At 51.4% G+C, this 23,206-nt stretch overlaps 2 protein-coding genes across 9 annotated transcripts in view; both read right to left on the reverse strand.

Moving 5' to 3' along the window:
• Window positions 1-12,169, reverse strand: part of OSBP2 (oxysterol binding protein 2) — a 128,558-nt gene extending 116,389 nt beyond the window's left edge. Inside the window, exon 1 of one of the 2 annotated variants that reach the window (XM_072880206.1) lies at window positions 11,682-12,169. In XM_072880206.1, coding sequence (XP_072736307.1) covers window positions 11,682-12,169 — 488 coding nt within the window. The remainder of the gene's footprint in view (window positions 1-11,681) is intronic. The other variant, XM_072880207.1, reaches the window with a different exon arrangement.
• A 2,871-nt stretch (window positions 12,170-15,040) lies between these two features.
• IQCD (IQ motif containing D) lies at window positions 15,041-22,365 on the reverse strand. 7 transcript variants are annotated; one of them, XM_072880093.1, is made up of 6 exons: window positions 21,940-21,954; window positions 21,461-21,534; window positions 20,276-21,103; window positions 18,774-19,007; window positions 17,005-17,076; window positions 15,041-15,685 (listed from the first exon to the last, which is right to left on the reverse strand). In XM_072880093.1, the coding sequence occupies exons 3-6, from the start codon at window positions 20,966-20,968 to the stop codon at window positions 15,407-15,409; spliced, it is 1,278 nt and encodes a 425-aa protein (XP_072736194.1). In that variant the 5' UTR covers window positions 20,969-21,103; window positions 21,461-21,534; window positions 21,940-21,954; the 3' UTR covers window positions 15,041-15,406. The 7 variants fall into 7 exon arrangements, with proteins under 7 accessions (XP_072736194.1, XP_072736196.1, XP_072736193.1 ...); XM_072880095.1 differs by lacking the exons at window positions 21,461-21,534; window positions 21,940-21,954 and adding an exon at window positions 22,246-22,365; XM_072880092.1 differs by lacking the exons at window positions 21,461-21,534; window positions 21,940-21,954 and adding an exon at window positions 22,246-22,320 and having other exon boundaries at window positions 20,276-21,420.
• Between the last annotated feature and the right edge of the window lie 841 nt (window positions 22,366-23,206).

Below are 23,206 nucleotides of genomic sequence, written 5' to 3' on the forward strand. Positions count from 1 at the left end.
CAAGACAAAAACAGAATTCCTTCCATACCTGTGACGATGCCCTGCTTCAGGATAACACCTGCTATGATTAGAAGCCAGCTTACTATTGGCATTTAAGCTAGTTACTTTACAAATTCCTCCTTCCTAAAACTACAGAAATTGTAAATCTTCATCAGGGAAACACCTCGGACCAAGTTCACAACAACATGAAAACCACACTACATTAAAGATTACGTGGCTGCTACTCCCGTCACAAGCATCCAGCCTTACCCTGTGAAACCCAGGGCACGGCGCAGCAGTCACACTACATAGGAAAGCTCCACTGCCACGCTCCCAGTGCTTCGCTACAAATGCGTCGCTGCCTCCCCGCAGCATCCGCAGGGATTTTTCCCTAAAGCTCTCAGTGCCCCATCCACACCGACAGCAGAATTTGACTCTCACAGTCATTAAGCCTGTTACAGGTATTGTGCACTTGGAAATCAAATGTAAAAATCCTGATGAAATCAGTCTCGTTCCCACGGCACGTGCTTTATACTGTCTCTAAAGCAGGGGATGACAGGTAATATATTAACCTGTAACGTCCCCAAAATGGAGATATGGGGATATGGGCAGCCAGAGAGATATTTCATTACTGCACCGTAAAGGCAGCTTGGGGCTGCAGATGTGAAGTAGAATTCAATCCAATCCAGTAATTACAGGCCTTATCTGCGCTGAGATACAGTGCTGCATCGTCTAAAGGTACTTAGAACTGACAATTCAGGGCTTGATGCCTACAGGCTGTAAGGAAGAAAAAATTGGCTTATTACAGGGCAACAAAGGATGACTTGCTAAACCTCTGCAAGTCAACTTCCAAATTTAAAACGAAACTTCCAAGGAGCTTGCATCCACAGGTTTTCCACTTCAAAGCAGAAGCCTTTACTGCTTTCCTTGTGGTGTAAAAGAAAGGGACAGAGAGGAAGAGGTAGATGCCTCACCCAGTCCATGCTCAAAGTTTACCCACATAAAAATGCAGGCTCCTCAGGAAACAGTTCAAGGGCAGCACCCCAGCTGGGACGTCCCAGAGACTGCACAGGCAAGAGCAAACAGGTAACAAAACATTAAAATTTCTGTCTTTCCGCTCCTAAGCAAATCCCACTCCTAAAGGGATCAGAAACCCAACCAGGTCTTTACTTCCCCAAGCATCCCAGCAAAACACTGTGTTTATTATAAGTTTTAACTAATAAAACCATGATACACCAGTAAAGCACAGTTTAATCGCATCACAGATTTCAGATGTGCATTTGTATTGGCTTGCCAAGCCTCAGGCTGTCCCAGTGTCAGGCAGAAGTCCTTCCCTCAATTTAGGGGCCAACTTATAACTTTAGAGAATAAAACTGCAGTGATTTTTTTAAAAAAGTAGTACAGCCACAAGCAGTGCAGGAATTGAGAGCTGGAAGAGCTGGATGAGTAACGCTAGCTTTTACAAAGCCAAACTCCCAGTACTATTAAAAAATCAACTTTAGAACCGGCACAGAGCGCACGGTGAGACGGCATTGTTCGAGCTGTGCTGAAAGCACCAGTGTCCCGATTCCTCGCCAAAGCGGCTTTTCAGATTTATAAGTGGATCCTGCTCATTTCCGAGCGCACGGCACAGAAGAGCCCCAGACCGCAGGGGACATACCCTGCGGCCCGTCCCTTCCCACTTCCCCCGTCGTGACGTGACTCTCGCCCGTGGGGCAAGTGGAGCAGGTACAACGCAAGGACCGGAACGATGGAGTAAACCACCAGTTATCTGTACACCCCCAATGCTCTGCAAGCCCCGGTCAGCTCTCTCCACTTCATATTTGGAGACCTCCCCATGCAGCTCTTCCCATCAGGCGCTCTGTCAACGTGGCTCTCCCACCCTCCCCAAAGCCAGCACCCAGATACTGGCACTGGAACATGAATCGGGGGGGGGAAACAAAAAAAAAAAAAGAGAGTAAATGAGGGTCTCGTGCTGTGAACCCCCTGTAGCAGGAACAATGCGGGGTGCCGTGGAAGCGTGGGAGTCTGAGAAACAGCCTGAAGTGTGCAGACACAGGAGTCACCGATGCTCCCCCAGCACTGCCAGGGCAAGCCATAGACCTGGCGGGGCTTTTCTTCATCCTCCATCAGTATCCAGAGAGCTGAAGGCAAGCTTACCAAGTTTTAAACATCAGAAACCAAATAATGACAGAATGGTACATTAACTGAGTCTGGAAGGCACCTCGGGAGGCCTCAGGTCCGATCTGCTCTGAGCAGAAGCAACCAGGCAGCTCAGGACCTTGTCTAGCCACAGCTTGAAGATAGTCACGAGTTTCCTCCACCTCTCCAAACCCCTGTCCCAGTATTTGGCCCCCACTCCCAATTAAAACATGTTTCCTTGCGCCCACGCAGGATTTCCCATGCTCTGGTACCAGCCCATTGCTCATCGTGTCATGAGCAGAGCCAGGCTCGTCCTCTCCGCACCCTCCCACCACATAGCTGTGGGCAGCAGTTAGGTCTCCGCTTCTCCTCCTCTGCTCCAGGCTGAGCACATCCACATCCCTCCGCCGCTCCAGCCTCGTCCTGGGGAGCCCCAAACCAGACCCACAGCCTGGACGGGCCCCCCCAGTGCTGAGCAGAGGGGACGGTCCCTTCCCTCAACGTGCTGGCTGCACTTCTGCTAACACAGCCAAAGAGACAGCTGATCTCCGATGGCTCCTGGTCACCTTGTTGTCCACCCGGACCCCGCAGGGGCCCTTCTGCAAAGCCCCTTTCCAGCCAGCTGCCCCAGGGCAGGGCTTGCGTTCGCCTCTGCTGCACACCACGAGGTTCTCATCATCCCGTTTCTCCAGCCTGCCACGGTCCCTCTGAAACCTAGACCTGCCTCCTGACATGGCAACCTCTCTGCTCCATTTGGTATCAGCCACAGACTGGCTGCAAGTGCACTCACCCATTAATAAAGACATTATAAAGCAAATACTGGGACTAATGCTGTGTAATCTTATCACGTCTACAAAAATAAAAATCAAATTATACGTTCAAACACTACACACTAACACATATCAAGCTGCACAGTACTCCTAATCAATCCTTGACAGAATATGGCTACCGTGAGCATCAACACTACACCAGCTTCAAAAGGGGGTCCTACACGTTGTCGCAAGACAGTGGAAGTACCCTACAATTCAGCAGCGTGAGGATTAAGATGAGTGTCGCCTTTTGTACCACTGCACAATTACTTTTGGTTTGAGTGCTCTCCTCCCTCCTGCTTATAAAAATTACATCCCAGGAGTGATTCAAAGCTGGGGAGCCTGCAGCACTCTCACCCACACAGACCACGGAGAGACCCAACTGACAAGGAAAGGAAAAACTGCTTGGATAAAATAAAGCCACGTATTCGTTTCACCTGACCACACACTATAAACCTGTAGCAGTTTTTGCTCCACAAGCTCTGTTCCCAGTGGTAACTCAGGAACAATAAACGGCAAATAAACAGCATCCAGCACCAGTCACAGTAACACACACGCTTAGAAACAACAAAGCTTGAAGGTCTTGGTCTTTTAAAAATAAAGGATGGGGCTTCTGAAGTGCACAGCCCCACAGCTCGCCCTGCAGCACTGCCCAAGCACTCGCACCTGGATGCCTCCAAAAAGGACTTCAAACCAAAGGCTGAAACTTAACTTCATTAACTCCTAACAAGCTGCAGGCACGGGTGGCATCCCACCTCCACATTTTTAAGACAAAAAGGTGCTTTATTTAATCATGTAATCCCCACTCATGCACAGTCCATCTGGAGATACGGGGCACATCTCAGTCACCCATGTCCGTTCTGGAGCCAAATACACCCAAACTCATCCTGTCTTTTGAACCGGGACTGGTGTATTTTTCACACATTTCCAAGAAGAGCCATCACTCCTGACAGTTGCAGAAGACCTGAAAAAAAAAGTTTGTGGAACCACCCCTGTGCATTTCATAGAAAAAGAGAAACTTCAAAAATCGTGAAGATTCACAGAACTGGCGAATTAGTTGCCATGGATATTTTCTGCTGTGACAAATACTCTAATTCTGTGTTCGGATGAGCGACAGGCACAAAGCACCAAGTCAGCTGGGAAGCACCCAACGCCGCACTTCTGAAAAGGCGGCTGCACCTACAGCCCGTCATCCCAACGCCCTAGGGAGCATCCCTGAAGAAACAAAGCCGATAACCTGCGTGCACGCCCCGGCAACAGGAGGCCAAGCGTCTTCCCAAAGGAGCTTCGCTGCCGGGCCAGGGTTACTACTGCAAGCCCACGTTATCACATCTGACAGCTATGGCATGGACAGAGGCGGTTTGCTGCTCTTTAAAAGACCACGCAGCTGCAGTGTTTAGGTATCCATATCAATCAACAAGCCTAAAGTAAGAAGCTCTTATGCATGCAGCAGTAATACTTAAGCAGTAGGTGTGAAGGACAACATTTTCCTTCTCTGTTCCTTACAAAGCGCTTCGCAGAAACCTGCTCTAGCTATTAGTAACAGATTAAGAATCACTGCTTTGTGTTAAAGAAGGAAAAGAGAAAGGCACAGGCTCCCACCGCACCATATTTATCTTCACATGCATGGCAGAAGCTGCTTTAAACTGCTGCGTGTGCCCAGACAGCGCTCTTCATCTAGAAAGATTTGGAGAATTAAGACTATTTTTAGGGAATGAAGGACCTCCCCCTGAGTCACTGAAGGGACATACATCTATCCGGTCGTGATTTCAAAGCAGAAACATCCTTGAAGAGTTAGATAAAAGATCAAAAAAAAGAAAGGCAGGAAAGAAATACAGTTCGGCCCAAATCAGTGTGGAAGGAAGGACTGCTGGATGCAGGGCAGACAGGCACGACCACTCGCTTCGAACACACGTGCAAGCCAGTCAATACCGCTTACACTGCAAAAATGTCATTGCTGCCCATGGAAGCACTGTGAACTGCACGACATAACTTGCAAGCAGCAACAAACCCAGCAGTTCAGCCATGTCATAGTTACGAGCAACATCACCTGGTGACAGCGAGAGGCCGGGGTGACCGAGAGCAACAAGCCACGTTTCAACCCCGTACTCCCAGGAGCCCGCGCTTGCAAAGGTGAAGCGAATCGTGTAGGCGCCTGGAATGGGACCAAGGAGGAGATTCGTTCTGCTTTTGTCCCAGGGCTGCCACTGCCAATCGAGTCATGCACCGGCCCTTAGTACCACGCTTTCAATTTGCATCTTTAATTTGGAAGTTGATGCGTATGTAGCCCCAAGGCTCAGCACTGGCATCCTCACACACATGCCTGTGTGAGTCAGCAATCACTGACCCAACAGCAACAAGCACATCCAGCTTTGTTATCCTCCAGTTTTAACTCCGTCTGCCCAGCCTGCAGTTGTCAGACAGAGAAATATTAAGTAATTAATTATTAAACAAGCTTTTTGATTGAAACCAAACAAAGGCTGATATAAATTGTAGAAAGATCCCTGCCAAAGTGCCATAGGAACGATTAAAATAATTGAACAGCATAATGAAGACCTGAAGGAAAATTTAATACCTCCAGCAAGGTGGAGTTTTGAAGCACTACCCTATTTAGGGGACAAACCTCCAGGATGTCACAGCACGGGGAGCTGCCTGCCCTCCAGAGAGCAGGCTGGGACAACTCACGTTCCAGGGTGACGACCCGAGCTGCTGGCCACCAGCACTAGATCTGAAGAGACCTACAAGAAGCGAAGGGCTCCGATATTACTGCATACGTAAGTTACCTAAAATTACCTAAGTTACCTAGCTACAATGCAATTTATAGATAAGCACAAAACAATACAGAAAAGCAGCTCAACAGTACAACTTGCTGCAACATAAAAATCAACCTACAGATAATGAAAGTCCAAGTCATTCAGAAGCGAGTTACAGTGCTCTAACACTGCACATTGGATTGAAAACTCCTCTTCGGGAGGAAAACAGCTAGGTTAAAAGGGCCACTGCAAGGAAGAACACAGCAGATCTCTCACATCACATCTGACAAGGGAGATCAACTCCTTCACCACTGACTCACTGTGGGTACAGAGGATGACAGACCACGCAAGCACAAATTTAAACCCGTAATTGGAGCAAAAGAACTCAGAACTGAATACATATTACCCTGGAAAAAGACAGGCATAGGAGCTACAGCCAAAAGGCAGGTGATGCCGGTCACCTCCGCGCGCCTGGACCAGAAGAGACAGCCATCTCGCTCCTCAAGCGTGCCCAGCAGCACGCACCGACAGAAGAGCAACCTGGAGGCTGACAACAATTTCTCGGAGGTGAGCAAAGCCACTGCTGTCACGAAGCAGCAGCCAGCCCACACGAGCCCTGAGCTGCAAAAGGCAGAGCTGAGCGGCAGCTGCCAGCAGCGTGTGGGAGAAAGGCAGGACTGGAGCAGTGACCTTCCCCTCTTCTGGCAGAGGACAGCAGAGGAAGGCTACAGCAAAGGCGGAACGACACCTACGTGTTCTCCAGCAACAACAGCTGGAACAATTGAGACCAGAAATGGGCGACAGGCATCTTACTCTCCCATAAGTAACCAAGCAGCTGAGCCCAGAAATATGCTTCATACCTGCAAACAGCTCCAGGAACTAAAATTGCAGTGTGAGTGACACCACCTGAAAGTTCACCATGCAATCAACCTTGAGACAGCAATACAGGCTGCAGTCATACCCCACAAAACCAGAATGCATTGCCCTTCTCAAAATTTACTTCTGCACAAGACAAACCAGTTACTTCTCCTACAATTTCATCAAATGAAGCGTTTGGGCCAGTATACTCAATTTAAGATTATATGGGTAGAAATAAAAGTATCAAGATAGTTCATAGCTCTTGTTGGCAGTTTGCAATCAGCAAACAGAACCGGGAAGAATACTACAACCGAAGGAACAGACATAAAAATCCTGATCCGGCACTAATAATCAGGCTATGATGAAAACACCCGTAGGGACTAAGATCTCTGTCTCATGCTCTCCTCCACGGTCAGCAGCAGTTGCTGTTTGGAGTCAAATGAGCCCGACTCCCCCACCGCAGCACTAAACCGGGAGCAGAGCAATCAAGCCTGCCACAAGCAGCCCAGCAAAGAGCATCACTCATCACTCGAGTGCTGCTGCGACGTGCCGTGCCTCAATGGGGCCGTGCAAGCACCGTTTATCCCAGTGACAAAGCACAGAAGAGGAGCTTCCTCAAAAACGGGCAAAAAATGAACAATGATCAAGAGCAAAGCACCATATGGATAAAGCGAGTATCGTGTGAAAACAAGATGACTGGGAACACAAATTATTAAAACGCTGTTTAAAAACAAGTAGCTCAAAGTCACCATGCAGCTACAGGGCTGTCCCTGAAACCTGCGTGCTCCGACACCCCAAGGATGACAAATAGTCAAGGACATTCAGCTACTTCTATGTCTGCGGAGAGACAAGCTGTTATACAAATCATTCTAGGAGAGTATCTCTCTCTCCTCATTTTATTATGTACAAGCTCGTACAATATGTACAATAAGGAAACATTCTTCCCCCGAGGGTGGTCCAACACTGGAAGAGGGGCCTGGAGAGGCTGCGTCATCTCATACCTCGGAGACATTCAAATCTCAGCAGCTCAAGGCCACGAGCAACCTCATCGGGTGGCCCCACGCTGAGCGGGGGTCAGACCAGAAGCTCTCTTCTGGAAGCCCTCAATTCCTCCGCGACTCTAGTATCGGCAGCGGTTTTCAAGCTCCCGCCCGAACTTACCACCTCAGCTTTCAGCTGGAGCCTCAGTACAAGAAGCAGGAAGAAAACCCTCCGGGTTGTACTCAAGACCTTACCATGCTAACCAAGAGTTAACTGCTGGATAAACAAAGCTAGCAAAGAATGCTGCTCCAGGAAACACAGCTTTTCCAGTGAACCGAGCTGCCCATCCCCTCCACCTTAGCAGGATAACACAGACAAGGCAGCTAAACTGCCCCGGCACCCACCACGCCTCTAAGAGCAGACCTGGCAAGGGGAGCCAAGGCTGCTTTCTGGTGGGAAGCCTTTCACTTACAACAATGACCAAATCACACACAGCACGAAATGTTTTTTCCTTCTCCATTTGGCATTGCTTTAACTATTACATCCTGTGACCACAGAAAGCACTGCTGAAGGCTCTTCAGACACCTCACCCACGAATAACGGGCTATGGACCAAACCCACAGAGGAGCCAACACGAAACTCGAGCTCTTCGAAATATGAGAAAGCTGCTTGGAGAAGACAACACTCATCTGGAGCATCGATCACAAGAGCCAATGCCAATCTTTGATGAATTAATACTTACCTAAAGATCCTCTCTAATCTCCTTGACTCTCCTCTCACTTATCTGTTCAAGGTGATTAGATTCTCCTGTACAGACATGCTAATTATAGGTAATGATAAATCTATAAGTGGCAGCCTGCCAGAGCAGTTTAGAAAGAGAGTTTTGATCATTAGCGAGTCAAGCAGACTAGTTTTTCCATGCTTAAACTGCTTCCCAACACAGGCATCACCTTTGTGCTATAGATTTCCAAGCCAGCCAGAAAACTTAGTCAAAAAAATAACCTAAGAGGGAGAATCAAGGGCAATTAAAATGGTCCAACTATCTTGCTGTGCAACTCCTGCAAGTTCCTAAATCCACACGCCTCACTCCAGAGGAGGGTACCGCAGAGAAAACCTTCAAGAATTACTCAGCTGTTATCATCTTCCATGGGTTCAGAGCAGGGAATATGAAGCAAAAAGCACACGTCTTGCAGGGAAGCTTCGCCGACAGTAAGACTTGATGTCTTCATAGATTTCACAAAGATACAGGAGGTTTTAAATACTCAATTTGGAAAGAATACTCTAATTAGAAGCTTTAATTCAGCAAACTGTCCCCTGTGAAACCAACCGGGCGCAAAACAGGCATTGCACCTGGCTGCCCTAGAAAACCCCACCGAGCAGCTCCTGCCGGACGGCACTGCGCCCACCCACGCACCACTACAACAGGAGCTCCCGAGAGGCCACGCAAGATTTTAAGAGCTCAACTCCACAAACAAAAAACCCACCAGGAATCGCCACCCAGCAACGTGACAGGCTTTTTTTTTTTAAAGCAAGCTAAACAGCAAGCAGCAGCAAATTCAAATGAAATGAAAAGCTTCAATCTGGAACTAAATCAATACACACAAGGAGGCCACTTGGGCATCACGGTGCAGTTTTTTCAATTAAGACACTTAGCACACAAGCAAAATGAAGTTTCTATCCAGCTAGTCCTGAATAGTCAACAGCTGAATCATCCAGGTTGTCTATCAGGGCAACCACCTTCCAAGCTCAAGCTTCAAAGGCATCAAAAGCCACAGAGACAAGGACAGCACAGCAATTCACCTGCAAGGGCATGATTTAACCTGCAAAGCCTTTAGCAGCCACAGCAGAAAAGAAAATTCTGGCATGCACCTTCAGAGCTGGGATGAGCACAAAGACCCAGCAGAAAGTGAGACGCGTGGCTCACAGAATAGCAAGAGACCTTTATAGAAGTTATTTCCTAAATTCCCTGCAAAAAAGTCAAAAAAGCAACAGTCCACATGTTGCCCAGCAGTCTGCTCACATAGAAGACGTCAATGAAAATGCACAGCCCGATACCTGGAGCTTCCTTGCTCCAGTCAGTTAGCTGGAAGTCATATTAAAATAAAAATGCCAGTTTAACCTCAACTGTCTCACAGGAGCGCTCTGCGATCAGCAATTCAAGCTAACACTCAATGGGTTGGCATGGCCACTATTTAAGAGCATTGGTTTTGAAGAGTATCATGGAGGCTTTTTTCCATTTAAGAAAAACTTTACCACGTGTTCTGCACTGTATTTTTGTACTCCTGACTCACAACCAAATTAACTCAGTTCTCATCAAGCCCAACAATGAAAAGAAGGCACAAAAACCTTCAGCATTGCTATTCCTTCCCAAGCAGCTGCTACAGGTCTGCACTGGCTGAAAGCTCCATGAAGTAATCCAGTTTCAACTCCTTCACATGCTGCTCAGAATAATTTCCCTGGGTGTTTTTGTTTGTTGTTTCAGCCTAAAACAGATCAAATTGTCTTAAAATAAACCTAGTTGTTCTGATCTAAAATAACTGAAGAAAACCACTTGTTTGCTCATGACAGACTTGGCACCAATACGGAAAAAAAAACCATTCTGACATGGTTACAAGTGGAGCATTAAACTTCAGCAACCTTTTCAAACTGCATAGCTCTGCTGGTCCAGATCTGGACTGGAGTGAAAGAGCATGAGCATACCAGAAAGGATTACAAGTAAATTGGCTGAATTACTGAGCGGTAACTACATTCTCATGGGGGTGTTTCTTACGAAGCATTTTTGTTTGGCTTGAGTTTTGAGATTTTGGGGGTTTTTAAACAACTCCAAGTAGACAAACACACCACTGAACTTCTGACCCGCTACCTGCCGTGGTCTGACCCCAGGACGCAGATCTCTCTTTGGAGCTGGAGGAGTTTATATTAACACCTGGCAGCGAGCTGAAGCTCAGGGATCTGCCTCAGGCTACACATCATCAGCTGTAGCAGGGAGGAAACCAGAAGATGAACTTCGTGTCACGAGGAAAAATTGCTTTTGCGTAGCCTTTACAGAGAAGTCCTCGCTCACAGGGTTTGGTACATTAAAGGTGTATTAAAGCTCTAACCACCTTTAACGTCCGGGATCATTTCCACATTCTGAAATACAGCCAACATACATTCCACAATACTGAAGGTGACAGAGCGCTTGTCTTTCAAGTGACAAGAACAAACGTGATCTTTCCTAAAGGATAAAAACACCAAAATCCTACGACACCCATACCTTTATATTTTTACCACTCAACTGATACAAAAAACACAAGAGAACCTACTGAGACGACATCACTCTGGATCAAACCTCGCAGCCTCCAGTCCCCACGTCCGATACCCTTCGCACTGAACCTGCGGCCCCCTCTGTATAAAAACCATCACGTCAGAGAGCAAAGCAAGCCAGGCGAGACTTTTGAGTGACGGCTAAATGCTATAAGTTCCTTCCTTCCCCCAACAACACAGCCTCCTGCCTCGGCCGCCTCCCCAGGCACAACATCCCAGGCCATCCCTTGCCCTCGGACACCGCCGCCGCAGCGCTCCGGTGACACGCGCGGCCGTGGGAAACGTTTGCAGCCTCCGGTCTCCTGCGCGACAAAAAAAGAAAGCAGCAGAAGCAGGTTACAGAGGCAAATCCATTTTAGGCGAGAAGGGTTCTTTTTGGTGTTAGAAGACTTATGAGTTTGGCTTTAAGAGTACTTGTAGCAGCGGCAGCTGCTGCAGGAGGCGGAGGGACGGGAGATCAAGGGGGCGGCCGATCCCCGCCGCCCGGCCCCGGGGGCCCGCAACCGGCCCGCGGCCCCCGCCGGACCCCGTCGGCTCCTCGCCACAGCACTGAAAGACCGAACGCCGAGTTCTGCTTTAAAAAAAGGTTAAAAAAAAGAAAAAAAAAACCGACCCAAACTCAGTACAGCGAAGAGGTTTTCGTTCTGCAGGGGCGCAGACCCGCGGGGTGCTCCCCCGCCACCGGCGGCACCTGCCCGGGCCTGGCGAGGCCGGCCGACCCGGGGGCGGCACCCGCACCGAACCGCACCGGTACCGGGCAGCCGGAGGACACGGCGCCCCGCACCCGCCCCGCCGCGGCAGGCCCGGGCCGAGCGGCCACCGGTACCGGCCCGCTGCCCCCCGCCCCCCGTACCTGTAGTAGCTGAGGAGCCCGTTGCTGAGCACGAACCAGCGGCGCTGGTAGCCCTTCAGGTAGTTGGTCCACTTGAAGAGCCAGCCCTTGTAGGTGTCGGAGCCCGGGGCGGCGGGCGGGCCCCCCGCCGGTCCCCCGCCGCCCCGGCCCCCCGGCTCCGCGCTCATGGCCGGCAGCTCCTGGCAGGCCAAGCAGGGGACGGCGCTGAGGAGGGAGACCAGCCCGCGGGTGCTGTTGTTGCCGCCGCCGCACAGCGCGGCCGCCTTCCCCATAGACCCCGCGGCGCGGCGCGGCCCGGCCCGACGGCTCCGCTCCCGCCGCCCCGCTCCGCTCCGCCGGGCACCGGCGCGGGGGCGGCGCCGCGCCCACGTGACGCGGGGGGGGGGGGGGAGAGGCACGTGAGCCGGCGGCGCGGCGCGGGCGCCCCCTGGCGGCGGGGCGGGAAGAGCCCGCGCCCCCTTCCCCGCCATTTTGGCCCCCGCCGCCATTTCGCGGCCTCGCCGACACGGGGCTGTCGTGGCTTCGCTGCGCCGACCCCTCCTTTACAGCCGGGCCGCGAGGGCGACCGAGCCGTCGGTGCCTCGGCGGAGTGTCGAGGGAGGCTCCAGAGAGCGAGGGGGGTTTATGTGGCCCAGCCGGTGGCTGGGCCCCAGAGCTGCGGCCCGAGGAGCCCCACAGCCTGCCACGGTTGTGCCATCGCTCCAATGCCCCTCTCTAAAAACACTGAAAAAAGCCACTCTTAATGCTGTTTTAGGAAGAGGATGACCCGGGGAAGAATACAAACCAGCAAGCAAACATGGGAAGCCTATGAGATCGCTACGTGAGCGTCTGTGGGGCAGAGGGGCCAGCACGAGGGGCGGCAGAGCCGGCCCAGGGGGGAGGTGCTGTCACAGCTCACACCAAAATCCCCCTTGGTGCCACTTGCCCAGCTGGGAGGAAAAGACCTGTCCCCCTCACCTGCTTCCCCACAGCAGCCCACGGCATGGCCCTGGTTTTTATGAGCTGGGTCATGTCTGAGGGGATCCCCGCATCCGCCGAGGCCCCTTGCCTTCACGCCCCCGCCCTCCCAGCCCCGCGGGATCGCCTTTCTCTGATCTCTCTAATCTGCGCTGATCCCCGCTGATCACATTACTGCTCACCCATCACCTGCACGAGCACCTCTGCCTGCTCTCTCATGCAGCCATGCCAGCACAGGCAGCCCGAACCGGGAGCGCTTGCCAGCCTTGCCAGGGTCTCACAGGGACCTCGCAGGCTGCGGCACAGACCATGAACGTGACCCTGGGACTGGCCATCTCTGTCTTGTGTGACAGCTGGGCCATGGGCCCACCGCAGGGCGGGGAGGCTGTGCTGCTGCACTGGAGGGGGGAGCAGGCAGGGTGGGACAAGGCCCACGGGGAACCCCACAGCACTTAAGGGGTTCCAGCAGGCTGGTGGCAAGCAGCAAATAAAGGTCTCACGAACATGAGCCATCAGCACTGAGTGGCCAGTTTGAGGCTGAGCGGAGAGATGCAGGGCTGGGGCCGGCCATGCGATGAGCAGCAACAGGCTGAAGGGTGGGTGAAGGGGCTCCCCCAGCCCTTTACGCTGGCCTTGGAAACATCTCCAATGAACGTGCTTGGCTCCAAGCCTGAGGATCTGGGCTTGGAAAGAAAGAAAGATGTAGGCAAACTCCATCCACTGCTCTGGACAGAGCTTCTTCTGCCCTCTGAAGCTATTTGAGCATTTCCTCCCATTCTAAAGAGGCCCCTGAGAGTCCTTCAGCCACAAGCACCAGCACCTCTGGCACTAGCAGGCATTGAGGCAGCTCAAAAGGGCAAGTCCTATGTCTGGAACCAGTCTGAGAGTACTTTGGACTCTGAAGGCTGGCACGCTCCCATCAGAAGGTGTTTGTTCTCAGTCTGTCACCCAGCTGAACGCCTCTCCAGATAGGCTTTGATATCTGGAGGCAACATCTGGGGTTTTAGACAAACTCTGAGACAGGGAGGCATCAAAATCAGTGACCAACAGTCCCTGCAACACCCCAACATCCTCTAATCTAAAAGCATGTCCAGACCTTCTTTTGCCAGGATCTCGAGGGCTGTGGGTGTTTCTGAACTGCCTCCCTAGAGATGAAACATCCTTCTTGATGTAAATACACCCCACACTACCCACATGGGTACCAACATCTGAAAGTCTCCATGGATCCTGGCATCTCTCGTGGCTGCAAACAAGGAAAGACATCTGCTCCGGCCATGTCGGAGGAGAGAGGGACCTCACCTGATCCTGTATCTCACATCCTTGTGATTCCTCAGTGATTCCAGCACGTGCTTGGGATCGGGCCCTGCACTAGATTGGACACAGGATGGCAAAAGTCCTGCGATTTGTATTGAGTATGCTACGGACGCATCACACTGATCCTGTGACTTTTAACCAAATAAAGAGTTAAGGACAAATCTGTCAGGTCCTCCTGTTCGATACTTGGGGCGCTGCTATAGGATCTCCCCCTCACGGCGGGCTCGGCCCTTGAACATCTCCAGTCACTCTTTGTCCTTAGCAAAATGGCCCCCTCTCCGACTTGGTTTGCATTAGGTAGTAAAAAGCATCTCAGCCTTTTTGCTATAGGTACCCGTTTATGAACAGCGGTAGAGGGGCAGATGAGGACTGGGGCCTGGTGGCTATTTGGGCTTTGCAGCCAGTGTCACTGCCCTCTCCTGGGAACAGAGGCTGCAAGGAAGGGCCACTGAAGTTGGGAGTGAAGACATGTCACTGGGAGTCTGGATCCAAAGTGCTGTGGGCTGCCAGCCTTGTTGAATGCAAAGAATATGTGAGAGGAGGTGCCCGGGCCTTTATGGTAACATGTAACAACTTAGTTTCCCAAGAAAATTAAACAAATAAGACATAGCGCACTGTGTATGACTGTATCCATGCCCAATTTCAGCCCTAGCAGGCAGAAAGAGCTCCGTGGTATGAAGTTGCTATGTGGCTACTGAAAATGGGAGGCCAAGGGAGGAAATAAAAACGCTTGACTCATGCCCCTGTGAAAGGGAAAGGCTGCAGCGTGCTCTCGGCGCATCAGGCACTGGGGAATCCAGAGGAGAGGGTGTGTTAAAACAGGGATCTACATTAAACAGGGCACAGTTTGCTGCTTGGCTTAGGGAGCGACTTGTAGGATTGGGAGCAGGGCACGAGCTGGGCTGTGCCACATCCCACCCTTCAGATGGCCCCTGCCTAAAAATGCAAACTGCCAGGGGTGACACCCAGTCAGGACTTGCATCACTTCTCCCACTGATAAGCGATGGTCCTGCAGCTTCATCCTGTAGAAGGGAACATGGTCTCTCAAATCCACACAAGGAGAAACCACATCAGATGAAGGGCCTCATCCTGCCCCCAGGAATTATTTTATTGCCACCTTCTGTAAGAACAGAATTGGGCCCTGACACACAAGCAAGGTGTGGGCAAGGAGACTAAAGCCAAGGAGACAAGCCAGGAACCTGCACTCCTGGCCCAGTCCCTTCATCAGGTGACATCCTTCTCCTTACAGAGGTAGCAAAGCCAAACCTAAAATGGCGAGACATGTCTTCGCGCCGCTGCTTCGATATACTCCCAACTGTGAGAGGCAGCCCCGCCCTTGGAGAGCTTGGGCCTTAATGCAAATGCTCTCTCAAATCTAATGCTTTTATCTGGAAGAGCTCAGTCCCAGTGGAGTCAGCAGCTTTGTCAGGAGGAGAGAGAATAGACTTTGTGCTTTATTTCTTGGTCTTCTTGCCCTTGCCCTTCTTCTTCTTCTTCCTTTTTGACTTGAAGAGGGACCGGACCAAGTAGCCTCTCCAGAAGGCCTGGATGCGGATGGCAGCAGCGGTCATGGTGGTGAATTCCTTCAAAGCCTGCTCCTTCTTCTTCTCCTGTATCCTGCGCTCCTCCTCAATCTGGGAATACTCCTGGAGAAGCACAGCACGTTTCTCCATCAGCAGGGACAGCTGGGCCTTCTCCTCGGCGTAGGCAGCATGAACCTCCTCATACTCAGCCTAGCAAGACAGCAAATACCAGGTACAGCAATTTTGAGGGCATTCAGCACATCCTAGGTAAGGGTTCTTAAACCTGTCCTGAATCCAGGCAGAACCACAACTGGGAGCTGAGCTGAGCCTCTCCAAAGGGACTCAAAAAGGAGGGGTGTGCCCAGTACCCAGGGAATTTCATGAGATGCCAGGTCCTAGTATCTTCATGCTCCCCTCAAAAATACTCTCATAATTCTCCCTGTGTTGCAAACAGCATCCACCCTCAGCTGGGAACTCTCACCAGGGAACACGCATGCAGGTCAGAGCCCGTCCTGCGTATGCTCTGAGCAAAAGGACATATTGCTGCAGCTTGGGTAAGGCTGAGCCTGAGCCAACAGCTTTGCTAAGAAGCCCTTTTAGATGGGTGGCACTGAAGCCCAGCTAATATGCTGTACACTGCTGAGAGCATGAGAAGAGCCCAACCACGCCAGCCTGGAAAAGGCCAAGGACAGGTAGTTTTAATGGTGTTACTGCACTTCCAAGCTCAGTAGCAGTTTATGCCTTTCCTAATGCCTTTGAGAAAGCCATGTGGAGGTGGAAGATTAGAGGAACCAGCCGTGTGGATGTGTGTCTGCCTTAGCAAGTTCTGCCCCAAACCTGCCGTGACATGGTGCTCCAGCCACCCAGCAGACAGGAAACCAAAATAATCACATTGTTAAACACCTGACAAGGGGGGGATAATTTTTTACAATTAGCAGCCAGCTTCTAGGTCCCTCCCTACGTTTTCCTTTGTTAGTAATCCAGCAGCTTTTATCCATCTCCATAAACAGGGCAGGAACAGGAAAGCAAGTAGGGCCTTCTCAGAGGCGAGGTTAGGGGGTGCTGATGTGATTCTCAGCCTGTTGTGGTTAAGTTGGATGCCAAGGCAGCGGTATGCAGACCGTTTGGTTTCTTAGCACTTGAGAGACATCTCTCAAGGGGGCCAGCAGAAACAGGAGCATGATTTGGACACCAGATAGGGCCAACACGATTGAGGATGGAAGCAAAAGTGAAAATCCTGTTCCCTAGCATCGGGTGGCCATGTCTGACAGAATATGGCCACCCATTTGCCCCCAAATACTGTGAGATTTAGCAGTGGATGTAACTTTTTCTAAAGTCAAAGCACCAGAGAATTCCTGAACACACAGGCAGGACAAAGATACCTTTCCTTCTAAAGCCTGCACTTCTTCTGGATGGACAAATGCCCCTCACTTCCACGGCCTCCTGTGTAAGGGCCACATGTCCGTTTGGACAGGAATCTACATGAACATACCCCCTCATGGGAGGGCAAAGCCCTTTAAAGAGGATACCTGTTTTTCTCCCATGTCCGTGTCATATTTCTGGATCCAGTTCAAAATTTCCATCTCCACTCTGCAATTCCTCTGAAACACAAAACAAGATAGGTTCCTTGCAGGCACCTGAAGCCTGGTAAAAAGTAGCCTGAGTTAGAAAACAGTGTAGCTTGGAGCCCCAGCATCATTATATTTGAGTATAACACCTCCTCCTTGTGGCAAGCTTCCTTCAGCGGACACGTACGTGGTTTGCCCTGGTTTGGTGATTCTGATGGGACATTCCCTGAGGCCAAAAGGGCCTTATTTGGTGTACAGCATGGAGCTGGGTGAGGGCTGAGGATTGAAACGCATCTGAAAGGTGTGTTCTGCAGTAGGAAATGAACATGTCTGATGGAATGTGGCAAGTCATCAACAAACTGGGGCAACCACCCTAAAATTGAAGCAATAGAGAACTGCTAAACATGAAAGCAGGACAGAAAGTACTCAAAAGATGGAGCCTTTTAAAATGAAGATATATTTCTAGCTGTAAAACAGTTTAACAGTGGCTATACTGTGGTATAACCAGGTACGGGCAGTTTACCCCAAGCTGCTGTGTCTGTGCTCTGTGGAATCATCAAGAGAAAGATTAGCTAAAGCTCATCACAAGTGCCACACGATTTCCTGTATGACACTGACCCAGGATGTCCCAAGGGCTCCCAGGCCATCATGAGGTCAGCCCTCAGCTATTTAGACCACAAGTACAATCTTGGGCCTCCCAGGACTAGGGCATGTGCTAAGGAGGGGGAAAGGAGACCTCTGTGGTCAGTAAATCTGTCTGCCGGAGCATTAGAATGAGCTGAGCAACTATCAACAAATACTGCGGTAGCCTGCAGCCTCACAAGAAACTGCCTGATAAAGCCACTCCATTAAAGGAGGTGTAAACGGGTGGATTTGGGGTTTTGTACTGCAACTCTAACTTGTACGCGATGCTTTCTCAGTGCTCAGCCCCACTTTGCTCTACATTGTCCAATACAAGAGTGAAAGATGCCCCATTACCCGTGTGTGCTGTCCTGCCCGTGGGAGGCCTGTGCTTGTTTGGAGTAAATACCAAGTAGGAGCAAAATGAGCAAAATGAGGGGGGAAATGCTCTTTCTCCAGTTCTAGATTCTCTGTGCCCATGTCACCAGCATGCTCTGCTCAGGGCAGAGCTGTTGATGCAGAGGCCTGAGCCTGCCTGCTGCTCCTGTTTGCTCCTTCTGTATCTTCTCAGCACTGTGATAAATCACATTTCCCCCTCATTCAACTCAACCCAACTCCTTGACTTGCGTCTTCAGCAAAGTGTCAGAGTGGGATCAGCTGCGCCCAGGCTCGAATACTACAATCAACTCTAAAAGATGGCTTTATATAAAGCCAATATTGTGTTTGCTCTGCTTACCCTACACCAAATCCCTTGTTTCTTAACGCAGGCCTTGCCTATTTTGCCGTAGCCTTGCTGCTCTGCACTCTGACTAGACCACAACCTCTCTAGCATGCAGTGTCACAGCGCTGTATAAAGGTGTTTTCAGAGCTAAGTCAGCAGGCAGGAGGAGGACCTCTGAGCAGGCTACTTCCCTGCTGTCGCTGCAGGGTTGCTTTCCACTGGAGTCAGCAGAGCATGAGGACAGAGCAGGTATACTCTGACAAAGAGCATGTGCATCCTGCCAGGAACTAGTAGGAACCAAGTAATTACTTGCAGCAGCCAGCAGCCAGACCTGACAGCACTACAAAAGGTTTTAAATCTCCTGTTCTAGAGCTCTTCTCCTGTTTACCTTTCTGAGAGCCAGCTCTGATGCTCGATGCTCCAGTACAAGTGCACTGAGTTGTGCTCCTAGCTGCTGAATGTCCTGCTGTAGCCTGGCACACCTGGCCTGGGAGGCTTGCAGCTCCTCTTTTCGCTGTTTTTCTCCTTCCTGCTTGATCTGCTGGATGCCAGCCTTGCAGTCTTTGGTCAGGTCTTGCATGCCATTTTTGAGGTCTTTGATCACATTGTCCTTCTTGTGAATCTAGACCCAGAAAACAAGAGAAAGAAATACCATTGAGAAATGCAGGTGAGGCATAAGGTGGGCAGGAGAAGTAAGGCACCCTTGCAAAGGTGGAGGAGATCTAAGCAGACACCCTGGGGATCTGGTAGCAACAGGGACCTGCCACTGCTGGCTGAGGGGACAGAGTTCGATTTACACAGGGTGCTTTGGAAACCTTCCCCCACTGCTCCTCTGGGAACCTGTTAGTAAAGATCGAGAATGAGCAAACCATACCGAGACCCACTGGCACTGCCATCTGAGGAAGAGCCAAAATCAGAGCCGCTGGAGCCAGCCCCGTGGCTCCCTCGAGCTTTGGATTAGGCTCTGAGCGACTGTCTGGGGGACGCAGCTCAGTGTGCTGCCTGCAAGAGAAATCCTCAGCTGGGACCAGTGAAACAGATTTATTCATGATGCCCTGGACAAGCTGCCAAATTGCGCATAAAAATCTCAAGTGTCTCAATTCACAGATCTCCAAGGAGCGGAGGGAATAGGGAAAGCAGGCCCTTGTCTCCGTTAGCACCATTCAGTACAGTGAGCACATGACAAAACCTTCCCCTCCAACCCCTCTTGCAGGAAGGAGAAAGAAAAGCATACATATAAAACAAAGGATTGCTTGTCAGGAGTTCAGGGGCTTGGATGCTGGCACAGCCCACGGACTCACAGAAAGAGCCTGGGAAATGCCCATTCGTTTATCTGTACCTCAGTTGCCTTCACTGAAAAAATGAAGAATTCGTATAATCACATATTAATCATAAATGCTCTAAGGCAGGTAGTATTACAGAGTTGGAAGTCACAGAAATGTTGGTTTTAAGCAAGACTGAAGGCAGAGCAGATATTAAAAATGGATTTTAATCAGAACAATCTCTGCCTGGAATGACTTTTCATCATTTCATCAGCAGTGAATGAAGCCTCACACTGGCAGCTGACATTGTAGCCCTGCCAAAACACTACCGCAGCAATTTGTGTCTGTCCTGCAGCTCCTTTTTAAACTCAGTGACTTGTGTCCTTCAAGCTGGCCAGTGAGAACAGCTTCAAAACATGCCAAATTCAAGTTTTAAAAAAATCAAGCATGCAATAAGCATTTTTCATTATATTTTACAATGAAAATAGTGTCTTTAAATTTAGGATCTGGTTTAGAAATCATTTCTGGAACTTCCTCTTTAGGAACTGCAAGAAAGGGATCATTTTTTAGCTAACCAAAGTTTTGCTTCAGTAACACTTTGTTGGAAAACATTCCCACAATATCATACCTCGTCCTCTCGAGTCCGGATTGCTGCTGCCAGTTCTGCCTGTAAAGCTGTGATTGCTTCAGTGTTTTTCTTAATCTGGAGGGAGATGTCTTCCACGAACTGAATCTTTTCTTCCTCTTCCACGGGACTAGTCAGGAGTCTCTCAAGCATGAAATTCCTGAACTCCCCAAAGGCTTTGATAAACACTTCAGCTGGTGACTCTCTCGCCCAGGCTTCGTATTTCAGAGCCTGGCAAAGCGAAGGGTTGGCCAGCAAAAGTCTCAGGACATTTCTAACAGAACATTTCAGACGTTCTTCTAGCAAGCAGAGACAGCCCCGTTGTTCCTCAGTTCTCATGGTGTCCCCTTCTTCAGAGCTGGCAAGCAGGTGCTCCATTTCATTTGAAAGCTTCTGGTGCTCGGTCAGGCTGTTTGTGATCTCAGGTCCCAGCATATCAGCGAACCTGTCCAGAGAGTCGATAATACGTGGGATCAAACTGCTGAGCTCCAGCTTGGCAATCGTCTCATCCAAGACGGTTATGATTCTTTCCGTCTCAATTTTATCAGGTTTTAACCGACCTGGATCTAACATCTTCATGGCATCTGATGTGATCATTGCCTTCTCTGGAGTTGCCATACCCTTCACCAGGGGCTTGTTTCTCTGGTTCATGACCTGAGATGGTACTTGGAGCACAGCTGGATCCCCTGTTGCCATGGCTTCAGTTAAACACTTGTGAGTTGAGAGTTTTGAGGTCTAGAAAGGACATGACATCTCCTACACAGGGCAAGACTTAGTCAGAGAACATCTCTGCCGCTGCTGTCACATGTTCTTCTTTCTCGGATTTTATCTCTAAAAGGAAAATGTAGTGACAGCATTAGAGAAATAATGTAATTTGGGAAAACCTGGGAGTTTCAGATTATACCGGAGTTCTCCCTGGCTCTAGGCACACGGTCAGGACATGGGGTCGTGCATCAGAACTGGTCTCTCCCAGAGAGGCTGTTGAACACCCACAGGAAGAGAGGAGAGTAAGGGACTCCTGGATTTGAAGGGTGGTGGGGAGAAAGCTCCGAACTCCTTCTAAGTAGCAGCTGAGGTGGAAGGCACGGGTTGCAGCTCTGCAATCCTTAGAGGTGTGTGGAGAGGGGCTTTCCGGTCCCTGGGGCCACCTGGGAGGGAACGGCAGGGTTCCCGGTGTGAAACACGCACCTCCATCCCTCTGGGCCTGCCACCATCAGAGGGACGAGGTGGGAGAGAGGATCTTGGTGCCCGGCGGGGCTGCGCTGGCAGGGACAAGGGAAAGAGGAGGGGGCAGTGAGGGGGCAGAGGGCAGGGGTCTGTGGGAGGCTGGCAGGGAGTGAAGGGTCCCCTCGGGGTGGGTCTGGGGGCAGCAGGGTACCAGGGGAACCCAGGGATCCCCCTGTTGTGGGAGAGTCAGAGGTCAGGGCGGGGGGATTCCCGGTGGGCAGGACCCCCCGTGTGAGGGTCGGGAGGTTCGGGGGGGCCCGGGGCAGGAGGATCGGGGGGGCGTCTGAGGAGAGGCCCGGGGCCTGGGGGGACAGCGGCCTAGGGGGGGTCCCGGGGGGTCGGGGGTATCTCAGGGGTCGGCTCCCGGGATCCCGGGCTCCCTCCGGTCCCGCAGCGCCCTCGGTCCCGGTCCCGGTCCCGGCCCCGGCCCCGCTCGCCACCTCCGCCGCCCACCCGGCGGCCGCCAGAGTCCTCCGGTTGCTAGGCAACCCAAGCGAAGGGGCGGGGCCTCTCCCGACAGCCTATGGCGATCGGCGCCTGCCCCCGCCCCGTGCGGCGCCCACACCTCAGCGTCGCCGTTCGCTTGATGGGCAGCGCCGCTGTCCAATGAGAAGCTCCGCGGCGGCGAGCGGCAGTGAGGGGGGTGGGTCGCCATCTTGTCGGCGGAGGCCGCGGGCCCGGAGGGGAGAGGGGAGGGGACGGAGACCCGGGAGGAGGGGGTCCGTGTCTGTGGAGAGGGGAGGCACCTGCTTTGTTCTTCTAACAGCTGTATTGTAGGGAAGAAGCATCCCGAGCGGTGTGCGCTCACGGCAGCGTTCTCTCCGTGCCCTGGCAATGCATTCCTGAGAGTCCTAAAAATAAGCCAGAAAATAAGTCCAGAAAATAAACTTTATAACCCCCGAGACCAAGTCTCCCAGGCCCTGGTCAGTCGTAAAAGAGCAAAAATGAAGCAGGGGGACTGCGTCGGTGCCCAGGAGCCCTGTGGGGGCTGGCTGTGCCCCTGAGCATGGGGAAGGGCCCGCCAGCTGCCCGCCGGATGGACAGACGGAGGTGTCGGGAGGACGAGGAGTCAGCGCAGAGCCATCCACAACACCCGCCGCGTGTGACACGGAGCCTTTGCCGTGGGGCCCTGGTGAGGAGAGCTCACAGGAGGGCAGGCATGCCGCGCTGAAATACCCTCCGAGGACACAGCGTGTTCACACGCCTCAGGCAGGCTGCGGTTATGGAAATTTAAACCATGTTGCAATATTAAATCAGGCAGAACATAGAGTCTGACGGGGATTTGAAATGTCAGAACACCAGCAACCAAGACATTATCCTAACTGTACTCTTAAAGAAGGCTTATTTTATAGGACTCTGCATTCAGGGCCATAAAAATGCTAATGAACTCCAACTAATTAGAATGCTGATGCCACACATGCCCAATTAGTTGGTTACCCGTGAAGTAGCGACGTCTGCAAAGAACATGCTGGCCCTTGAAAGCCGAGCACAAGCCCTGCCCTCGCCCTGCTGCACAGTCAGCAAGAAGGATGCATTCGGGGAGAGGAGGGCTTCGGTTTCCAGGAGGAGACTTGGCAGAATGCCGAGCGCCAGCCCAGGCTCCCGGGGATGCCAGCTCTGTCCTCGGGGGCAGGAGCGAGCATGAAGTGGTGGCACAGCGGCTGTGGCACTCACGGGCAGCCTTGCCTCGGGTCTCAGCCAGCCCAG

This window comes from Ciconia boyciana, chromosome 15 (genome assembly GCF_034638445.1).
Source record: "Ciconia boyciana chromosome 15, ASM3463844v1, whole genome shotgun sequence".
NCBI lineage: Eukaryota > Metazoa > Chordata > Aves > Ciconiiformes > Ciconiidae > Ciconia > Ciconia boyciana.